Source organism: Hypanus sabinus, chromosome 15 (genome assembly GCF_030144855.1).
Source record: "Hypanus sabinus isolate sHypSab1 chromosome 15, sHypSab1.hap1, whole genome shotgun sequence".
Lineage (NCBI taxonomy): Eukaryota > Metazoa > Chordata > Chondrichthyes > Myliobatiformes > Dasyatidae > Hypanus > Hypanus sabinus.
This window is the reverse complement of record NC_082720.1, coordinates 91409250-91429273: the sequence shown is the minus strand read 5'-3', so window position 1 is coordinate 91429273 and position 20024 is coordinate 91409250. Positions and strand designations below refer to the sequence as shown.

The window sequence follows — 20024 nt, the reverse complement described above, 5'->3', positions numbered from 1 at the left end:
GGATGCAGCCCAGTCTATCACGGGTAAAGCCCTCCCCACCACTGAGCACATCTACAAGGAGTGCTGTCACAGGAAAACAGCAACCCTCATCAGGGACCCCCACCAACCGGGCCACGCTCTCTTCTCACTGCTGTCATCCACCGTCAGGGACCCCCACCACCCGGGCCACGCTCTCTTCTCACTGCTGTCATCCAACGTCAGGGACCCCCACCACCCGGGCCACGCTCTCTTCTCACTGCTGTCATCCACCGTCAGGGACCCCCACCACCCGGGCCACGCTCTCTTCTCACTGCTGTCATCCATCGTCAGGGACCCCCACCACCCGGGCCACGCTCTCTTCTCACTGCTGACATCCCTCATCAGGGACCCCCATCACCCGGGCCACGCTCTCTTCTCACTGCTGACATCCACCGTCAGGGACCCCCACCACCCGGGCCACGCTCTCTTCTCACTGCTGTCATCCATCGTCAGGGACCCCCACCACCCGGGCCACGCTCTCTTCTCACTGCTGTCATCCATCGTCAGGGACCCCCACCACCCGGGCCACGCTCTCTTCTCACTGCTGCCATCCATGGTCAGGGACCCCCACCACCCAGGCCACGCTCTCTTCTCACTGCAGTCAACCATCGTCAGGGACTCCCACAACCCGGGCCACGCTCTCTTCTCACTGCTGACATCCACCGTCAGGGACCCCCCACCACCCGGGCCACGCTCTCTTCTCACTGCTGACATCCACCGTCAGGGACCCCCACCACCCGGGCCACGCTCTCTTCTCACTGCTGTCATCCATCGTCAGGGACCCCCACCACCCAGGCCACGCTCTCTTCTCACTGCTGTCATCCACTGTCAGGGACCCCCACCACCCGGGCCACGTTCTCTTCTCACTGCTGACATCCACCGTCAGGGACCCCCACCACCCGGGCCACGCTCTCTTCTCACTGCTGTCATCCCTCATCAGGGACCCCCACCACCCGGGCCACGCTCTCTTCTCACTGCTGCCATCCATGGTCAGGGACCCCCACCACCCGGGCCACGCTCTCTTCTCACTGCTGCCATCCATGGTCAGGGACCCCCACCACCCAGGCCACGCTCTCTTCTCACTGCTGACATCCACCGTCAGGGACCCCCACCACCCGGGCCACGCTCTCTTCTCACTGCTGACATCCACCGTCAGGGAACCCCACCACCCGGGCCACGCTCTCTTCTCACTGTTGACATCCACCGTCAGGGACCCCCACCACCCGGGCCACGCTCTCTTCTCACTGCTGTCATCCCTCATCAGGGATCCCCACCACCCGGGCCACGCTCTCTTCTCACTGCTGCCATCCCTCATCAGGGACCCCCACCACCCGGGCCACGCTCTCTTCTCACTGCTGTCATCCATGGTCAGGGACCCCCACCACCCAGGCCACGCTCTCTTCTCACTGCTGCCATCCCTCATCAGGGACCCCCACCACCCGGGCCACGCTCTCTTCTCACTGCTGTCATCCATGGTCAGGGACCCCCACCACCCGGGCCACGCTCTCTTCTCACTGCTGCCATCCCTCATCAGGGACCCCCACCACCCAGGCCACGCTCTCTTCTCACTGCTGCCATCCCTCATCAGGGACCCCCACCACCCGGGCCATGCTCTCTTCTCACTGCTGCAATTGAGGAGGAGGTACAGGAGCCTTAGGACCCACACCACCAGCTTCAGGAACAGTCACTACCCCTCAACCACCAGGGTCTTGAACCAGTGAGATAACTTCACTCACCACGTCACTGAATATTGCAGTTATTATTATTACTGTATTTGCATAGTTTGTTGTCTTTTGCACACCGGTTGTTTTTCCGTCCTGTTGGGTGTGGACTTCCACTGATTCTGTTGTGTTTCTTCGCATTTGCTTTGTATGCCCACAAGAAAGTTAATCTCAGGGTTGAATATGGAGATGTACTGTACATGAGACCATGAGATATAGGTGCAAAATTAGTCTATTTGGCCCACTGGGTCTTCTTTGTCATTTCATCATGGATAATCAAATTTCCCTCTCAGCCTCAATCTCCTGCCTTCTCCCATATCCCTCAATGGCCTGACCCATTAAGAATCTATCAACCTCTGCCTTATATACATAAAGACTTGGCCTCCACAGCTGCCTGTGGCAAAGAATTCCAGACTCACCACCCTCTAGCTGAAGAAATTCCTCCTCATCTCCATTCTAAAAGGACACCCCTCTATTTTGAGGCTGAGTTCTCTGGTCTTCGACTCTCCCACCATAGGAAACATCCTCTCCACATCCACTCTGTCTGTACCCTCTGGTCCTAGACTCCCCCACTATAGGAAACATCCTCTCCACATCCACTCTATCTGTACCCTCTGGTCCTAGACTCTCCCACCATAGGAAACATCCTCTCCACATCCACTCTATGTGTCCTCTGGTCCTAGACTCCCCCACTATAGGAAACATCCTCTCCACATCCACTCTATCTGTGCCCTCTGGTCCTAGACTCCCCCACTATAGGAAACATCCTCTCCACATCCACTCTATCTGTGCCCTCTGGTCCTAGACTCCCCCACCATAGGAAACATCCTCTCCACATCCACTCTATCTGTGCCTCTGGTCCTAACTCCCCCACTATAGGAAACATCCTCTCCACATCCACTCTATCTGTGTCCCCTGGTCCTAGACTCCCCCACCATAGGAAACATCCTCTCCACATCCACTCTATCTGTGTCCTCTGGTCCTAGACCCCCCCACTACAGGAAACATCCTCTCCACATCCACTCTATCTGTGTCCTCTGGTCCTAGACTCCCCCACTATAGGAAACATCCTCTCCACATCCACTCTATCAAGGCCTTTCGCCATTCTATAGGTTTCAATGAGGTCACCCCCTCATTCTTCTGAGTTCTAGTGAAAACAATCCCAAGCCATTAAACCCTTTTCTTTTGACAAGCTGTTCAATCCTGGAATCATTTTCATGAACCTTCTTTGAACCCTCTCCAGTTTCAGCACATCCTTTCTAAGATAAGGGACTCGAATCCGCTCACAATACTCCAAGTGAGGCCTCACCAGTGCTTTGTAAAGTCTCAACTTTACATCCCTGCTTTTATATATTAGTCCTCTTGAAATGAATACCAACAATAATAGAGGTCATGGGTTAAGGGTGAAAGGTGAAAAGTTTAAGGGGAACCTGAGGGGGAACTTCTTCACTCGGAGCTTGGTGAGCGAGTGGAACAAGCCGCCAGTGGAAGTGGGGGATGTGGGTTCAATTCAACATTTAAGAGAAAATTGGACAGGAACATGGATGGGAGGGGTATGGAGGGCTCGGGTCCAGGCAGGGCAATAGCTTGGCATGGACTAGATGGTTCAAAGGTTTATTTCTATAATTCTTTGAGTCTAAGTATATCAAAAGTAAGAAGGTAAGAGGAGATTGTCTACAACCAATGGAAGAAACAATGGGCAAGAGGTTACATTAACACATCTCGGCCCCATTCTCTAAGCAGGAAACTATTCTTGTTGGAGAACTCTGGGGAAGGTGTGGTGGTGAAATTCTAGAGCATGTTGAGATTTAAAAGGAGAAACTATTAGGTATCTCACAATTTCAATACAGATGGATCCATAGGGTCTGATGAGTTGAGCCCAGACTGCCAAGGGAGGGAGAGGGAGATTTTTCAATATCTGCTGACCGCAGGTGAGAAGTCAGTGACCGGAGGACGGGAAATCCTGTCCCTTTGCTCAATAAGAGCCACAGAGAAAACAGGTAATTCAAAACCACAAGAAATTCTGCTGATACTGGAAATCTAGAGCAACACGCACAAAATGCTGGAAGAACTCCGCAGTTCAGGCAGTGTCTACGGAGAGGAATAAACAGTTAATGTTTTGGGCCAAGTCCTGATGAAGAGTCTCAGCTCAAAACGTCAACTGTTCATTTCCCTCTATAGACGTTGCCATGACATGCTGAGTTCCTCCAGCATTTCGTGTGTGTAACCAGGTAATTATAATTATAGGCCAGTGAACACACAAGATGCTGGAGAAGCTCAGCAGGTCAGGCAGCATCTATGGAAAAGAGCAAAATTGACATTTCAGGCCAAGACCCTTCATCAGGACTGGAGAGAAAAAAAGATGAGGAGTCAGAGTTAGAAGGTGGGACAGAGGAGAGGGAGAAACCCAAGGTGATAGGTGAAACTGAGAGGGGTGGGGGCAGGGTAGGGAGGTGAAGTAAAGAGCTGGGGATTTGATAGGTGGAAGAGATAAAGGGCTGGAGAAGGAGAAAATCTGATATGAGAGGATAGAAGGCCATGGAAGGGGGAGGAGAACCAGAGGGAGGTGGTAGGCAGGTAAGCAGATGAGGTGGTGGACAGGTAAACAGGTAAGGTGAGAGAGTGAAACAGGAATGGGGAATGGTGAAGGAGATGGGGTGGGGTGCAGGGACATTCCCGGAAATCGATGATCATGCCACCAGGCTTCCCAGATGGAATACAAGGTGTTTAAATTAATTGAATCGACTTTATTTCTTCTATCCTTCGCATACATGAGGCGTAAAAATCTTTACGTTACATCTCTGTCCAAGTGTGCAATGTGCAGTTTATAGTACAACGTTTATAATTTGTAATAAATATTATGTACAACAGGACAGTCAATACAGCATAGAAATACAATTGCATCAGCGTGAATTAATCAGTTTGATGACCTAGAGAAAGAAGCTGTCATGGAGCCTGTTGTTCCTCCAACCTGAGTGCGGTCTCATCCCGACAGTAGAGGAGCCCATGGGCAGACATATCGGAATGGGAATGGGAAGTGGAATTAAAACGGGTCGACACTGGGAGATCCCGCTTTTTCTGGCAGACGGAGCGTAGATGCTCGGTGAAGCAGTCTCCCAATCTACTTCGGGTCTCACCGAGATACAGGAGGCCACACCGGGAGCACTGGACACAGTAGATGACCCAACAGATTCAAAGGTGAAGTGTCGCCTCACCTGGAAGGACTGCTTGGGGCCCAGAACGGTAGTGAGGGTGGAGGTGTTGGGGCAGGTGAGGCACTTGTTCTATTTGCAAGGATAAGTGCCAGGAGGGAGATCAGTGGGGGGAAGGAAGGGAAAGATGTGCTTGGTGGTGGGATCCTGGTGGAGACGGCAGAATTATGTGCTGGTTTTATGGGAGGTGAGGGCAAAGGGAGCCTCTCACCTATCACCTTGTGTTTCTTCCTCCCCTCCCCCCCCCTTACTCTGACTCCTCATCTCTTTTCCAGTCCTGATGAAGGATCTCGGCCACTCTTTTCCACAAATGCTGCCTGGCCTGCTGAGTTCCTTCAGCATTTTGTGTGTGTTGTTTGACATCAAACCTGATTCTGAAGGTAGAGGGTTGCTGGGTGACCAGACACCTGGTATATGAGGGTTCCTTGTTGTTAAGTGAGTTAACTGGTGGATCTGAGTGTAGAGGTGTGATTAGTAGTTCTGAAGATTATGTGAAATGAATGGTTTGTTGACAGAGAGAATAGCTTTGGGTACAGAACGACATCGATCTGTTGGTAGATTGGGCAGAACAACAGAGATGGAATTTCAGCCTAATCTGTGTGAGGCTACGCACACTGACAGCGATGGCTGGGGTAGAGGCCTGGAATGGCAGCAAAGATCTATCATGGACCCAACAAACTGATAGGCAAACACGAAGAAAACACACCAGTGGTTAAACTTCATTGGAAGAGGGGGAGAGGGTGAAGTGTGAGGGAGGGAGGGAGAGGGGGTGGGGTGAGAAAGAAGGGGACAGAGGAGGTGGAGGCGGAGCGATGGGGTGAGGGAGGGGGTGGTCTAATATCCCGGTCTGGATTCTCCCTGTAGACTCGGTTTTCCGAGTTCGGCAAAAGCACTTTCCAAGCGGCGGATTGTTGTCCGTCCAGGCTGGAGCGGAAACCAGCTGTGGCCGTCCGATCCGACACTGATCGACCCCCTCACCCTCTCCACCTTCAGCCTTACCCGCCTCTTCCTCCACTCTCCTCCGGATCTCCAACACTCACCTTCCGAGCAGTTGGCCTCTTCCATGTCCGCCGCCGCCTCCTCCTCTCGCCCCGAGATATCCTCCCGTGAGCCGGGGCAGTGGGGTGCCGGTCCGGTCCGGTCCGGTCCGGGCAGGAGTCGTGGTGCCTGTGTCCGGACGCCGTATCCCGAGAAGGGCCAGCGATGTGTCACCTCCTCCGGTTACGCTCTCCGCCCCTCCCAAGGTACAGACAGAACAGGTTCTGCTGCTCCGGGGCAGCCCCACCTCCCGGGAGCAGGAGCGACCGGATCCAGGTTTCAACCAGAACACGGAAACGGAGCCGCCAAGAATGGGAAGGCTTTTCCATCACAGCACAGGACGAGGGATGGGGTGGCGGCGGTGGTTCAGTCAGTGTGACCCCGCAGCTCCCTCCGGCCGCGAACCCAGTCAAACGAAACAACGTTCCTCCGGACCACGAGACACTCACATACCACACACAGCACATCAAACAAAATATTACCGTCAATAAATGAATAAAATGTCATTCAAATGCATGCAGTGCACAGCACCGGTAAACAGCTCGCGGTCCGAGTGACCAGAGGTCGGAGGTTGCCGGGTATTCACTGGTCTCACAGGCCGAGGGAAGAAGCTGTCCTAGTCCTGATGCTCCTGTACCTCCTTCCTGACGGCGGTGGGCCCTTAGTCCCAGTAAATGTCACAAATATGAGGGAGGGAGACCCCGGTGAGCGGGGGTGTGAGAATCCACAAGTTGTGAGGAGAGACAGGCCTGGGGTCTCCTGAGAAGACAAGAACGCGGGGGGGGGGGGGTGTTGGGGGAAGGTGACTCTATCATCTCGGCAAGGGGATTCTGACTGAATAAAAGTAGCAAAGTGAGCCCCTCGCTTATTTCAAAATTCAATCCGTGGTCTCATTTTCGATGCTCCACGGCATGTCCTCTCCCAGTGCTTCTGAATGATAGTGAGATCATCTCCACCTCTACAGTATTTACATAATCACAAATCATCTGCACTCATGGTTCCAGTCTATCAACAATCCGCATTCACCTGTCTCCATCCGTCAATCATCCCCACTCACCTCTCTCCATCCGTCAATCATCCCCACTCACCTCTCTCCATCCGTCAATCATCCCCACTCACCTCTCTCCATCCGTCAATCGTCCCCACTCACCTCTACCCATCCGTCAATCATCCCCACTCACCTCTCTCCATCCGTCAATCGTCCCCACTCACCTCTCTCCATCCGTCAATCATCCCCACTCACCTCTCTCCATCCGTCAATCATCCCCACTCACCTCTCTCCATCCGTCAATCATCCCCACTCACCTCTACCCATCCGTCAATCATCCCCACTCACCTCTCTCCATCCGTCAATCATCCCCACTCACCTCTACCCATCCGTCAATCATCCCCACTCACCTCTCTCCATCCGTCAATCGTCCCCACTCACCTCTCTCCATCCGTCAATCATCCTCACTCACCTCTACCCATCCGTCAATCATCCCCACTCACCTCTCTCCATCCGTCAATCGTCCCCACTCACCTCTACCCATCCGTCAATCATCCCCACTCACCTCTCTCCATCTGTCAATCATCACCACTCACCTCTCTCCATCCGTCAATCGTCCCCACTCACCTCTCTCCATCCGTCAATCGTCCTCACTCTCCTCTACACATCCATCAATCATTCCCACTCACCTCTCTCCATCCGTCAATCATTAGCACTCACCTCTATTCATCCATCAATCATCCCCATTCACCTCTACCAATCCGTCAATCATCACCACTCACGTGTCTCCATCCGTAAATTATCCCCACTCACCTCTCTCCATCCGTCAATCATCACCACTCACCTCTCTCCATACGTCAATTTTCCCCCCTCACCTCTACACATCTGTCAATCATCAGCACTCACCTCTCTCCATCCATCAATCATCCCCATTCACCTCTACCAATCCGTCAATCATCACCGTTCACCTCTCTCCATCCGTCAATCATTAGCACTCACCTCTCTTCATCCATCAATCATCCCCATTCACCTCTACCAATCCGTCAATCATCACCACTCACGTGTCTCCATCCGTAAATTATCCCCACTCACCTCTCTCCATCCGTCAATCATCACCACTCACCTGTCTCCATCCGTCAATCATCACCACTCACCTGTCTCCATCCGTCAATCATCACCACTCACCTGTCTCCATCCATCAATCATCACCACTCACCTCTCTCCATCCATCAATCATCACCACTCACCTGTCTCCATCCATCAATCATCACCACTCACCTCTCTCCATCCGTCAATCATCCCCACTCACCTGTTTTCATCCATCCCCCACTTCTTTGCCTTTCACCCAGCTGTTCCGGGAGAGAAGACCGACCTCTCCAGAACTGGGAGTGGACTTTAATCAGTTGATGTACCTTGTACATTTACATCCCTGTGTTGAGGATGACACTGTGAGCACCGTATCATGAAGAGGAGAAATTGACAAATAACACAACCACTGGGCCAGTTTGGTGAGAATTCTATTGGCTCCACCATCCTTCTGACAGGACAATTTACTGACAGGGCTGATAGTTTTAGTGAGAGTTATAGAAAAGTACAGAACAGAAACAGGCCATTCAGCCCATCTAGTTCAGTCAAACAATTTAAACTGTCTAGTCCCATTGACCTACACCCGGACCATAGCCCCTTATACCTCTGCCATCCATGTCCTTGTCCAAACTTCTCTTGAATGTAGAAATCGAGCTCACATGCAACACTTCCGCTGGCAGCTCATTCCACACTCTCCTCACCCTCTGAGAGAAGAATTTTCCCCTCATGTTCCCCTTAAACTTTTCATCTTTCACCCTTAACCCATGACCTCTGATTGTGGTCCCACCCAACCTCAGCGAAAGAAGTCTGCTTGCATTTATCCTATCTACGTACCCCCATTTTGTCGACCTCTCTCTCTCCTCAGTATTCTCCATTCTAAGGAATAAATTTGTAACCTGTTCAATCTTTCCTAATAACTTCAGTCCCAGCAACATCCTTGTAAATTTTCTCTGCACTCTTTCAATCTTATTTACATCTTTTCTGTAGGTAGGTGACCAAAACTGACATAATACTCCAAATTAGATCCAGTGAACGGGGAAGGAATGAAGATTGATTTGCAAGTGTGGGTGCAGTGTGACTGGGAGGGAACGTCCTGGAGGTGGTGCTCCTCTATGCCTGTAGCCTTTGTCCCTGGTCAGTGATGGGAGGATGTGGGGTTGGAGAAGCTGCAGGGGTAACCTGGGCCAGTCTGTGGTGTGTTTTGTAGATGGTGCCTGAGTGGTTTGGGAGGGGGCAGTGGTTTGCCTTGAGTGGTGTTGAGTTGGCTGAGGGATTTGGTGGGGGGACTGTGCCCAGCTTTGCCCTGGATGATGTTGAGTTGGCTGAGGGATTTGGTGGGGGGACTGTGCCCAGCTTTGCCCTGGATGATGTTGAGTTGGCTGAGGGATTTGGTGGGGGGACTGTGCCCAGCTTTGCCCTGGATGATGTTGAGTTGGCTGAGGGATTTAGTGGGGGGACTGTGCCCAGCTTTGCCCTGGATGATGTTGAGTTGGCTGAGGGATTTGGTGGGGGGGACTGTGCCCAGCTTTGCCCTGGATGATGTTGAGTTGGCTGAGGGATTTGGTGGGGGGGACTGTGCCCAGCTTTGCCCTGGATGATGTTGAGTTGGCTGAGGGATTTGGTGGGGGGGACTGTGCCCAGCTTTGCCCACTTTGGTGTTGAGTTGCCTGAATGACTTAGGGAGGGGGAGAGCTGCTCAGTTTTGCCCTCACATTAGGGGCAGGGTTGTTGAGTTGCCCGAGTGTGATAGAGGTGTGGGGAGTTGCACACTTCCCTCACTTGTGTCCAGTGGAGATTGGAGAGTCACATGCTGGTGTGTTCTGATCGATACGTTACAGGAAGGATGTCGAATCTTTGGAAATGGCGTAGAAGAGGTTTGCCAAGCTGTTCCCTGGATCAGAGGGCATGTGCTATCACGAGAGGCTGGAAAACTTGGGTTGTTTTCTTTGGAGCAGTGAAGGCTGAGAGGAGAGCTGATCGAGGTTTATAAGATTGTGAGAGGCATAGATAGAGTAGACAGACATTATCTTTTCTCCCGGATTGAAATGTCTAATACCAGAGGACATGCCTTCAAGGTGAGAGGGGGTAATTTGAAAGGAGATGTGAGGGGCAAGTTGTTTCAGACAGAGAGTGGTGGGTTCCTGCATTGCACTGCCTGGGGTGGGGGGTAGAGGCCGATACATTAGAGACTTTTCAGAGATGTTTAGATAGGCACATGGATGTGAGAAAGTAGAAGGATATGGACATTGTGTAGGCGGAGGAGATTAGTTTAGTTGGCCATTTGATTATTCATTTAATTGGTTGAGCACATTGCGGTGCAAAGGGCCTGTTCCGGTGCTGCCCTGGTGTGCGTTCCATGTCCAGTGTACAAGTTTAATGAAACTTTCCTGATGTCCTGAGTCAGCAGACCAGAACATGGCCACTGTGGGGTGGCAGGAGGGCTGATGGGTTGGTCATTTCACTTCACGTGGAGGGCAGAAACACACGTGGCCCCGGAGTTCAGCCTATGTCACTTGGCAAAGACACTATTAGCTTGTCTCAGCAGTGCTGGGTTATAGCAGACCGGCTGCTCAGCCTTCAGAAACCCGGGTTCCATCTTGACTGTGTGCTGTCCGCATCTCCTCCCTGTGACTATGTCGGTTCCCTCCCACATCCTAGCAATGTGCTGGGTCACTATTTATTATTCCCCAGTGTGTGGGTGACCGGTGGAAACTGGTGGGAGCTTGTGGTGATGTGTGGGGTAGTGAGATGAAATGGATGTGAATGGGTTCATCTTTAGGTTGCAGATGCAAATAATGTGTTTCATTGAGTTTATGTTTCTTTTGATTAACAGTGTAGAACAGGCCCTTCCGGCCCAATGACCGCACCACCCAGCATCCCACCTATTTAACCCTAGCCTAATCACCGGACAGTTTACAATGACCAATTAACCTATTAATCGGTATGCCTCTGGACTGTGGGAGGAAACTGCAGGTCACAGGGAGAATATAAAAATTCCTTACAGGACTGCACGAGGATCGAACTCTCAACTCTGACACCCTGAGTTGTAATGGCGTCGTGCTACCCGCTAAGCTACCCAGTTGCCTTACACCAGCGCCCTGTGTTCGGACACTCATTTAACCCTAGGCAAGTTCTCAACACAAGAGATTCTGCAGACGCTGGAAACCTCGAGCAAAACACACAAAATGCCGGAGGAACTCAGAATCTGCTTCAGTAAGACCCAACATAGATTGGGGGACGACTTCATTCAGCACATCCGCTTTGTCCTCCACAAAGATCTGGATCTCCTGACTCCTCATTTCCAGTCAACGGCCACCCTCAGGTTGGAAGAGAAACGCTTCATATTCCATTTGGGTTATTCCATCGACCTGATGAGATAAACATCTCAAACTTCTAGTAATTTCTCCCCTCCCCTTCTCCTCACCTGCTGATCACCTCCCTCTAGTTCCCCTCATCCTTCCCTTTCTTCTGTGCTCCGCCTCTATCACATTCTTTTTTTTTCAACCCTTTACCTTTTCCACCTATTATCTCTCAGTTTCTAACTTCATCTTCCTCCTCCCCTGGTCTCACCTATCACCTCCCAGCTTGTACTCAACCTCCTTCCCCTTTCATTTCCGGTCCTGATGAAGCGTCATGGCTTGAAATGCCGACATCATATTCCCCTCCATAGATGCTGCCTGACCTGCTAAATTCCTCCAGTTATTTATGCTTGGCAAATCGTGCTTTCTGATCTCACCCCTGCCCAATGTCTCCGAAGGAGAAGCCTAACACAATGATCCGTGTCACAAAGAAGGGTCTTCACCTGAAACGTGGATTGTGCAATTCCCTCCACAGGTGCTGCCCAACCCACAAGTTCCTCCAGATTCCAGATGGTGGGATTCACAGAAAGTAAGAGACTGCAACATTCATTGCTATCCATCCAGCAGTAGAAATAAATGTACAGACTATTTTCTAAACATAGAAAACCTACAGCACAATATAGGCCCTTCGGCCCACATGGTTGTCCTGAACATTTCTCTACCTTAGAAATTTCTAGGCTTACCCATAGCCCTCTATTTTTCTAAGCTCCATGTACCTATCTAGAAGTCTCTTAAAAGATCCTATCGTATCTGCCTCCACCACCTTTGCTGGCAGCCCATTCCACGCACTCACCACTCTCTGTGTAAAAAACTTATCCCTGACATCTCCTCTGTACCTACTCCCCAGCACCTTAAACCTGCATCCTCCTGTCACAACCATTTCAGCCCTGGGAATAAGCCTCTGACTATCCACATGATCAATGCCTGTCAACTTCTTAAACACCTCTATCAGGTCACCTCTCATCCTCTGTTGCTCCAAGGAGAAAAGGCCAAGTTCACTCAACCTATCCTTATAAGGCATGCTCCCCAATCCAGGCAACTTCCTTGTAAATCTCCTCTGCACCCTTTCTATAGTTTCCACATCCTTCAAGTAGTGATGCGACCAGACCTGAGCACAGTACTCCAACTGGGGTCTGAACATGGTCCTATATTGCAACAACATTACCTCTCGGCTCCTAAATTCAATTCCACAATTGATGAAGGCCAATACACTGTACGCCTTCTTAACCACAGAGTCAACCTGCACAGCTGCTTTGAGTGTCCAATGGACTCAGGCCCCAATATCCCTCTGATCCTCCACACTGTCAAGAGTCTTACCATTAATACTATATTCTGCCATCATATTTGACCTACCAAAATGAGCCACTTCACACTTATTTGGGTTGAAGTCCATCTGTCACTTCTCAGCCCAGTTTTGCATCCTATCAATATCCTGCTGTAACCTCTGACAGTCCTCCACACTATCCACAACACCTCCAACCTTTGTGTCATCAGCAAACTTACTAACATATCCCTCCACTTCCTGATCCAGGTCATTTATAAAAATCATGAAGAGTAAGGGTCCCAGAACAGATCCCTGAGGCACTCCACTGGTGACTGACCTCCATGCAGAATAAAACCTGTCTACAACCACTCTTTGCCTTCTGTGGGTAAGCCACTTCTGGATCCATAAAGCAATGTCCCCTTGGATCCCATGCCACCTTAAAGCAGGATACTGAAAGTTTTTTCAGTAATATAAAGAGTAAAAGGGAGGTGAGAGCCTTGCATGGGGTACCTTATCAAATGCCTTGCTGAAATTCATATACACTACATCTACTACTCTTCCTTCATCAATGTGTTTAGTCATCCTCAAAAAATTCAGACTCGTAAAGCGCAACCTGCCCTTGACAAAGCCATGCTGTATTTCTAATCATATTATACCTCTCCAAATGTTCATAAATCCTACCTCTCAGGATCTTCTCCGTCAACTTACCAACCACTGAGGTAAGACTCACGGCTCTATAATTTCCTGGTCTATCTCTATTCCCTTCCTTGAATAAAGGAACAACATTCGCAACCCTCCAATCCTCTGGAACCTCTCCCGTGCCTATTGATGATGCAAAGATCATCACCAAAGGTTCAGCAATCTCCTCCCTCACCTCCCACAGTACCCTGGGGTACATCTCATCCGGTCCTGACGACTTATCCAACTTGATGCTTTCCAAAAGCTCCAGCACACCCTCTTTCTTAATATCTACATTCTCAAGCTTTTCAATCTGTTGCAAGTCGTCACTATTATCACCAAGAGGTTTTTCCATAGTTAATACTGAAGTATTCATTAAGTACCTCTGCTATTTCCTCCGTTTCCAGACACGCTTTCCCACTGTCACATTTGATAGGTCCTATTCTTCAACGTCTTATCCTGCTGTTCTTCACATACTTGTAGAATGCCTTGAGTTTTTCCTTATTCCTGCCTGCCAAGGCCTTCTCATGGCCCCTTCTGACTCTCCTAATTTCCTTCTTAAGCTCCTTCCTGTTAGCTTTATAATCTTCTAGATCTCTAACATTACCTAGCTCAGGGGTCGGCAACCCGCGGCTCTTTCATCTCTGTGCTGCGGCTCCCTGTGGCTTTGGAAAATAAATGATGAGTATTTAATTAAAATGTATTTTATGTTAGTTTGTTAGTTTTTGAAATGTAATTCTAAATTTGAAGATTATGGTGATCTTGTACAATCTAAATAAAACATTTTTTTGTCGCTATTAATATATGTCACCACTGCCAAAGCCTGACACCTGCCAGTGCGCGATTTCTTTAATTTTTTGATCCAAGGTAGGCTAACTATGGAGAATTCTAAAAAAAGAAAAGTGACTGAAGAAAACAGAATGTTTAATGATACGTGGGCAGATTAATTTGCTTTCACTGTTGACGAGACTGGCTTACCGGTATGCTTAATATGCAATGAGAAACTAGCAAACAACAAAAAGTCAAAAGTCGCAAGGCATTTCCAGAATAAACACGCAGCCTTTGCTCAAAAATATCCGGATGGAGATGAGAGAAAAAAAGCCGTTTCGGAACTGATGCGGAAGGTTGATCTGAGCAAAAATCATTTCAAGAAGTGGATGAAGTCTGGAAAATCAACTACATATGCTAGTTTCGCTGCCGCTCAGGAAATAGTCAGGCACGGGAAGCAGTTTACAGATGGTGAATATATAAAAGAATCTTTCATTAAGATTTCAGAACATCTATTCACGGACTTTAAAAACAAGAGTGAAATTGTGCAGAAAATCAGGGAAGTGCCCCTCTCTGCAAAGACTGTCAAAGACAGAACCATAAAAATGGCAGAAGACATCACAAGACAGCAAATTAAAGACATCAATTCAGCTGTGGCCTACTCGATTGCCTGTGATGAGTCTAAAAACAAAGGTGATATTGAACAGATAGCGCTGTTCTGTCGGCATGTAAACTCTGCCCGGCCACAGGAAGAAATTATAAGAGTTGATACCTCTAAAAGGCCAAACATGGGGGGAGGACATCTGTGAGGCTGTCTTGAATTGTTTAAGAGCCAAAGGAATAAAGACCACCCAACCTGGTGTCAGTAGCTACTGATGGGGCACTAAGTATGACAGAAGCGCACAAGGGATTTGTGGCTTTACTGCAGAAGTCGCTGGACAGAAAGCTGCTGACTTTCCACTGCATCTTGCACCAAGAGGCACTGTGCGCTCAAACATTTCCTCCGGAATGCACAGAAGTAATGGATGTTGTCATTCAGATTGTCAATAAAATAATGGCAAGAAGTTTAAATCACCGTCAATTCCGTTTGTCACTGGACAAGCTGGGAAGCGTATATTCTGATCTCCTGCTGCACAACAAAGTCCGGTGGCTGTCAAGAGGGGAGGTGCTGAAACGCTTTGTTGCGTGTCTGGAAGAAGTGAAAACTTTCCTGGGCAGCAAAGGGCTCACCTTTCCTGAGCTGGAACAGCCAGAGTGGCTGGAAAAGCTACACTTCATGGTAAACATGACAGCGCACCTGAACACGCTGAACACAGCTCTTCAGGGGAAAGGACGCACAGCCCTGCACATGTTGGAGGATGTTTTGGCATTCGAGCGCAAGTTGACAGTGCTTGCCAGAGATTTACAGAAAGGCACATTGTCTCACTTCCCCAATTTGAGAGAGTTGAAACAAGCTCACGACATGATAAATTCAGAATATTTACATTCTGCAATCATCGCAATGCAAACATTGTTTGGGAAACGCTTCTGTGAGTTCAGAGAGGAAAAAAACACATTATCCTTTCCGGTCAGTCCCCTAAGCATCGATCCATCCCTACTGAATACAACAGCATTGGCAGGTGTGAGTCAACCTGATCTTGAGATGGAACTGGCCGACACAGCCGACAAAGACATATGGGTGTCCAAGTTTAGACGCTTGACAGCAGACCTTGAAGATGTTGCCCGTCAGAAGGCCGTTCTTGCTCAGAATCACAAAAAGAGTGATATTGAAAACCTCTCAAAACCGGGCAAGCTTGTGTTCGAAACATGGAATGCTATCCCTGACATTTATGTAAACATTAAAAAGTATGCGCTTGGAGTCCTGTCGATCTTTGGATCCACATATGTATGTGAGCAGGTGTTCTCCAACATGAACTTTATTAAAAACAAACATTGTGCACGCCTCACAGATGACAGCTTGCAATCCTGTGTAAAGATAAAGGTGACGTCATACAGCCCTGATGTCCAGATGCTGTGCGCTGAGGTCCAGGAGCAGAAATCCCATTAACAAAGTATGCTAAATATTTTAATTGCCTATTATTTACGTATATTCATATTTTTTCATTGTTCAGTGAAATAGTCCTTTTATTTTTCCGGTTGACAGCTGGCTGACGTTATTTTTGGTTTGCTGCTGGCGGACAATTTAAGGTCGGTGTTTTTCATAAATACAAGGAGGACTCAAATAGACATTGAGTATCTTAGTTAAAAGTAACCTTCAACCCAACGTCATTTTTTCGGAGTTCAAAATGTTTTTGTTGCATGCAGAAATGTAATTTCGTTTTCTCTGTAGGAGTTCATCGATTTCATAAATGCAACACATTATAGTTTGGTCACACATAGCATAAAGGCAAAAAAAAACGTTGTATGCAGTGTTATTTCATTTTAAATGTCAAACGGGTTTTGTGGCTCCCAGTGTTTTCTTTTCTCTGGGAAACGGGTCCAAATGGCTCTTTCAGTGGTAAAGGTTGCTGACCTCTGACCTAGCTCTTTGAACCTTTTGTAAGCTTTTATTTTCTTCTTGACCAAATTTATTACAGCCTTTGTAAACCACGGTTCCTGCACATGACCATAACTCCCCTCTCATTGGAATGTACCTATGCAGAACTCCACACAAATATCCCCTGAACATTTGTCACATTTCTTCCATACTTTTCCTTGAGAACATCTGTTTCCAATTTAAGCTTCCAATTTAGAACATAGAATAGTACAGCACATTATAGGCCCTTTGGCCCACAATGTTGTGCCGACCCTCAAACCCTGCCTCCCTTATACCCCCCCCCACCTTAAATTCCTCCATATACCTGTCTAGTAGTTCATTAAATTTCACTAGTGTATCTGCCTCCACCACTGACTCAGGCAGTGCATTCCACGCACCAACCACTCTCTGAGTGAAAAACCTTCCTCTAATATCCCCCTTGAACTTGCCTCCCCTTACCTTAAAGCCATATCCTCTTGTACTGAGCAGTGGTGCCCTGGGGAAGAGGTGCTGGCTGTCCACTCTGTCAATTCCTCTTAATATCTTGTACACCTCTATCATGTCTCCTTTCATCCTCCTTCTCTCCAAAGAGTAAAGCCCTAGCTCCTTTAATCTTTGATCATAATCCATACTCTCTAAACCAGGCAGCATCCTGGTAAATCTCTTCCGTACCCTTTCCAATGCTTCCACATCCTTCCTATACTGAGGCGACCAGAACTGGACACAGTACTCCAAGTGTGGCCTAACTAGAATTTTTATAGAGCTGCATCATTACATCGCGTCTCAAACTCTATCCCTCGACTTATGAAAGTTAACACCCCATAAGCTTTGTTAACTACCCTATCTACCTGTGAGGCAACTTTCAGGGATCTGTGGACAGGTACCCCCAGATCCCTCTGTTCCTTCACACTACCAAGTATCCTGCCATTTACTTTGTACTCTGCCTTGGAGTTTGTCCTTCCAAAATGTACCACCTCACACTTCTCCAGGTTGAACTCCATCTGCCACTTCTCAGCCCACTTCTGCATCCTATCGATGTCTCTCTCCAATCTTCGACAATCCTCTGAACTATCAACAACACCACCAACCTTTGTTGGTCATCTGCAAACTTGCCAACCCACCCTTCTATCCCCACATCCAGGTCATTAATAAAAATCACGAGAAGTAGAGGTCCCAGAACAGATCCTTGTGGGACACCACTAGTCACAACCCTCCAATCTGAATGTACTCCCTCCACCACGACTCTCTGCCTTCTGCAGGCAACCCAATTCTGAATCCAGCTGGCCAAACTTCCCTGGATCCCATGCCTTCTGATTTTCTGAATAAGCCTACAGTGTGGAACCTTGCCAAATGCCTTACTAAAATCCATGTAGATCACATCCACTGCACTACCTTCATCTATATGCCCGGTTGCCTCCTCAAAGAACTCCTATCAGGCTTGTTAGACACGATCTGCCCTTCACAAAGCCATGCTGACTGTCCCTGTTCGGACCATGATTCTCTAAACGCCCATAGATCCTATCTCTAAGAATCTTTTCCAACAGCTTTTCCACCACAGACGTAAGGCTCACTGGTCTATAATTACCTGGACTATCCCTACTACCTTTTTTGAACAAGGGGACAACATTCGCCTCCCTCTGATCCTCCAGTACCATTCCTGTGGACAACGAGGACATAAAGATCCTAGCCAGAGGCTCAGCAATCTCTTTCCTTGTCTCATGGAGCAGCCTGGGGAATATTCCGTCAGGCCCCGGGGACTTATCCGCCCTAATGTATTTTAACAACTCCAACACCTCTTCTCCCTTAATATCAACGTGTTCCAGAACATCAACCTCGCTCATATTGTCCTCACCATCATCAAGTTCCCTCTCATTCGTGAATACCGAAGCGAAGCATGCATTGAGGAGCTCGCTCACTTCCACAGCCTCCAGGCACATCTTCCCACTTTTATCTCTAATCGGACCTACCTTCACTCCTGTCATCTTTTTGTTCTTCACATAATTGAAGAATGTCTTGGGGTTTTCCTTTACCCTACTCGCCAAGGCCTTCTCATGCCCCCTTCTTACTCTTCTCAGCCCCTTCTTAAGCTCCTTTCTTGCTACCCTATATTCCTCAATAGACCCATCTGATGCTTGCTTCCTAAACCTCATGTATGCCTCCTTCTTCCACCTGACTAGATTTTCCACCTCACTTGTCACCCATGGTTCCTTCACCCTACCATTCTTTATCTTCCTCACCGGGACAAATTTATCCCTAACATCCTGCAAGAGATCCTTAAACATCGACCACATGTCCATAGTACAATTCCCTGCAAAAACATCATCCCAATTCACACCCGCAAGTTCTAGCCTTGTAGCCTCATAATTTGCCCTTCCCCAATTAAAAATTTTCCTGTCCTCTCTGATTCTATCCTTTTCCATGATAATGCTAAAGGTCAGGGAGTGGTGATCACTGTCCCCCAGATGCTCACCCACTGACAGATCTGTGACCTGACCCGGTTCGTTACCTAATACTAGATCTAGTATGGCATTCCCCCTAGTCGGCCTGTCAACATACTGTGACAGGAATCCATCCTGGACGCACTTAACAAACTCTGCCCCATCTAAACCATTGGAACTAATCAGGTGCCAATCAATATTAGGGAAGTTAAAGTCACCCATGATAACAACCCTGTTATTTTTGCACCTTTCCAAAATCTGCCTTCCAATCTGCCCCTCAGTATCTCTGCTGCTACCAGGGGGCCTATAGAATACCCCCAGTAGAGTAACTGCTCCCTTCCTGTTCCTGACTTCCACCCATACTGACTCAAAAGAGGATCCTGCTACATTACCCACCCTTTCTGTAGCTGTAATAGTATCCCTGACCAGTAATGCCACCCCTCCTCCCCTTCCCCCCCCATCTCTGTCTATTTTAAAGCACTGAAATCCAGGAATATTGAGAATCCATTCCTGCCCTGGTGCCAGCCAAGTCTCCGTAATGGCCACTATATCATAATTCCATGTATGTATCCAAGCTCTCAGTTCATCACCTTTGTTCCTGATGCTTCTTGCATTGAAGTACACACACTTTAGCCCTTCTACCTTACTACCTTTACACCCTTTATTCTGCTTCTCTTTCCTCAAAGCCTCTCTATATGCTAGATCTGGCTTTACTCCAAGCACTTCTTTCACTGCTCTATCACTCCAGGTCCCATCCCCCTTGCAAATTAGTTTAAACCCTCCCGAACCATGCTAGCAAACCTACCTGCAAGGATATTGTTCCCCTTGAGTTCAGGGGCAACCCATCCAAACTGTACAGGTCCCACCTTCCCCAGAAGAGTTCCCAATGATCCAAAAATCTAAAACCCTGCCCCCTGCACCAACTCCTCAGCCACACAT

At 48.7% G+C, this 20024-nt stretch overlaps 1 protein-coding gene across 2 annotated transcripts in view; it reads right to left on the bottom strand.

The window, feature by feature from the left end:
* LOC132405706 (magnesium transporter NIPA4-like) overlaps nt 1-6231 on the bottom strand; it is a 32958-nt gene extending 26727 nt beyond the window's left edge. For both annotated transcript variants that reach the window (XM_059990736.1, XM_059990737.1), the window contains exon 1: nt 5992-6231. In XM_059990736.1, coding sequence (XP_059846719.1) covers nt 5992-6016 — 25 coding nt within the window. In that variant the 5' untranslated portion in view covers nt 6017-6231. The remainder of the gene's footprint in view (nt 1-5991) is intronic.
* Between the last annotated feature and the right edge of the window lie 13793 nt (nt 6232-20024).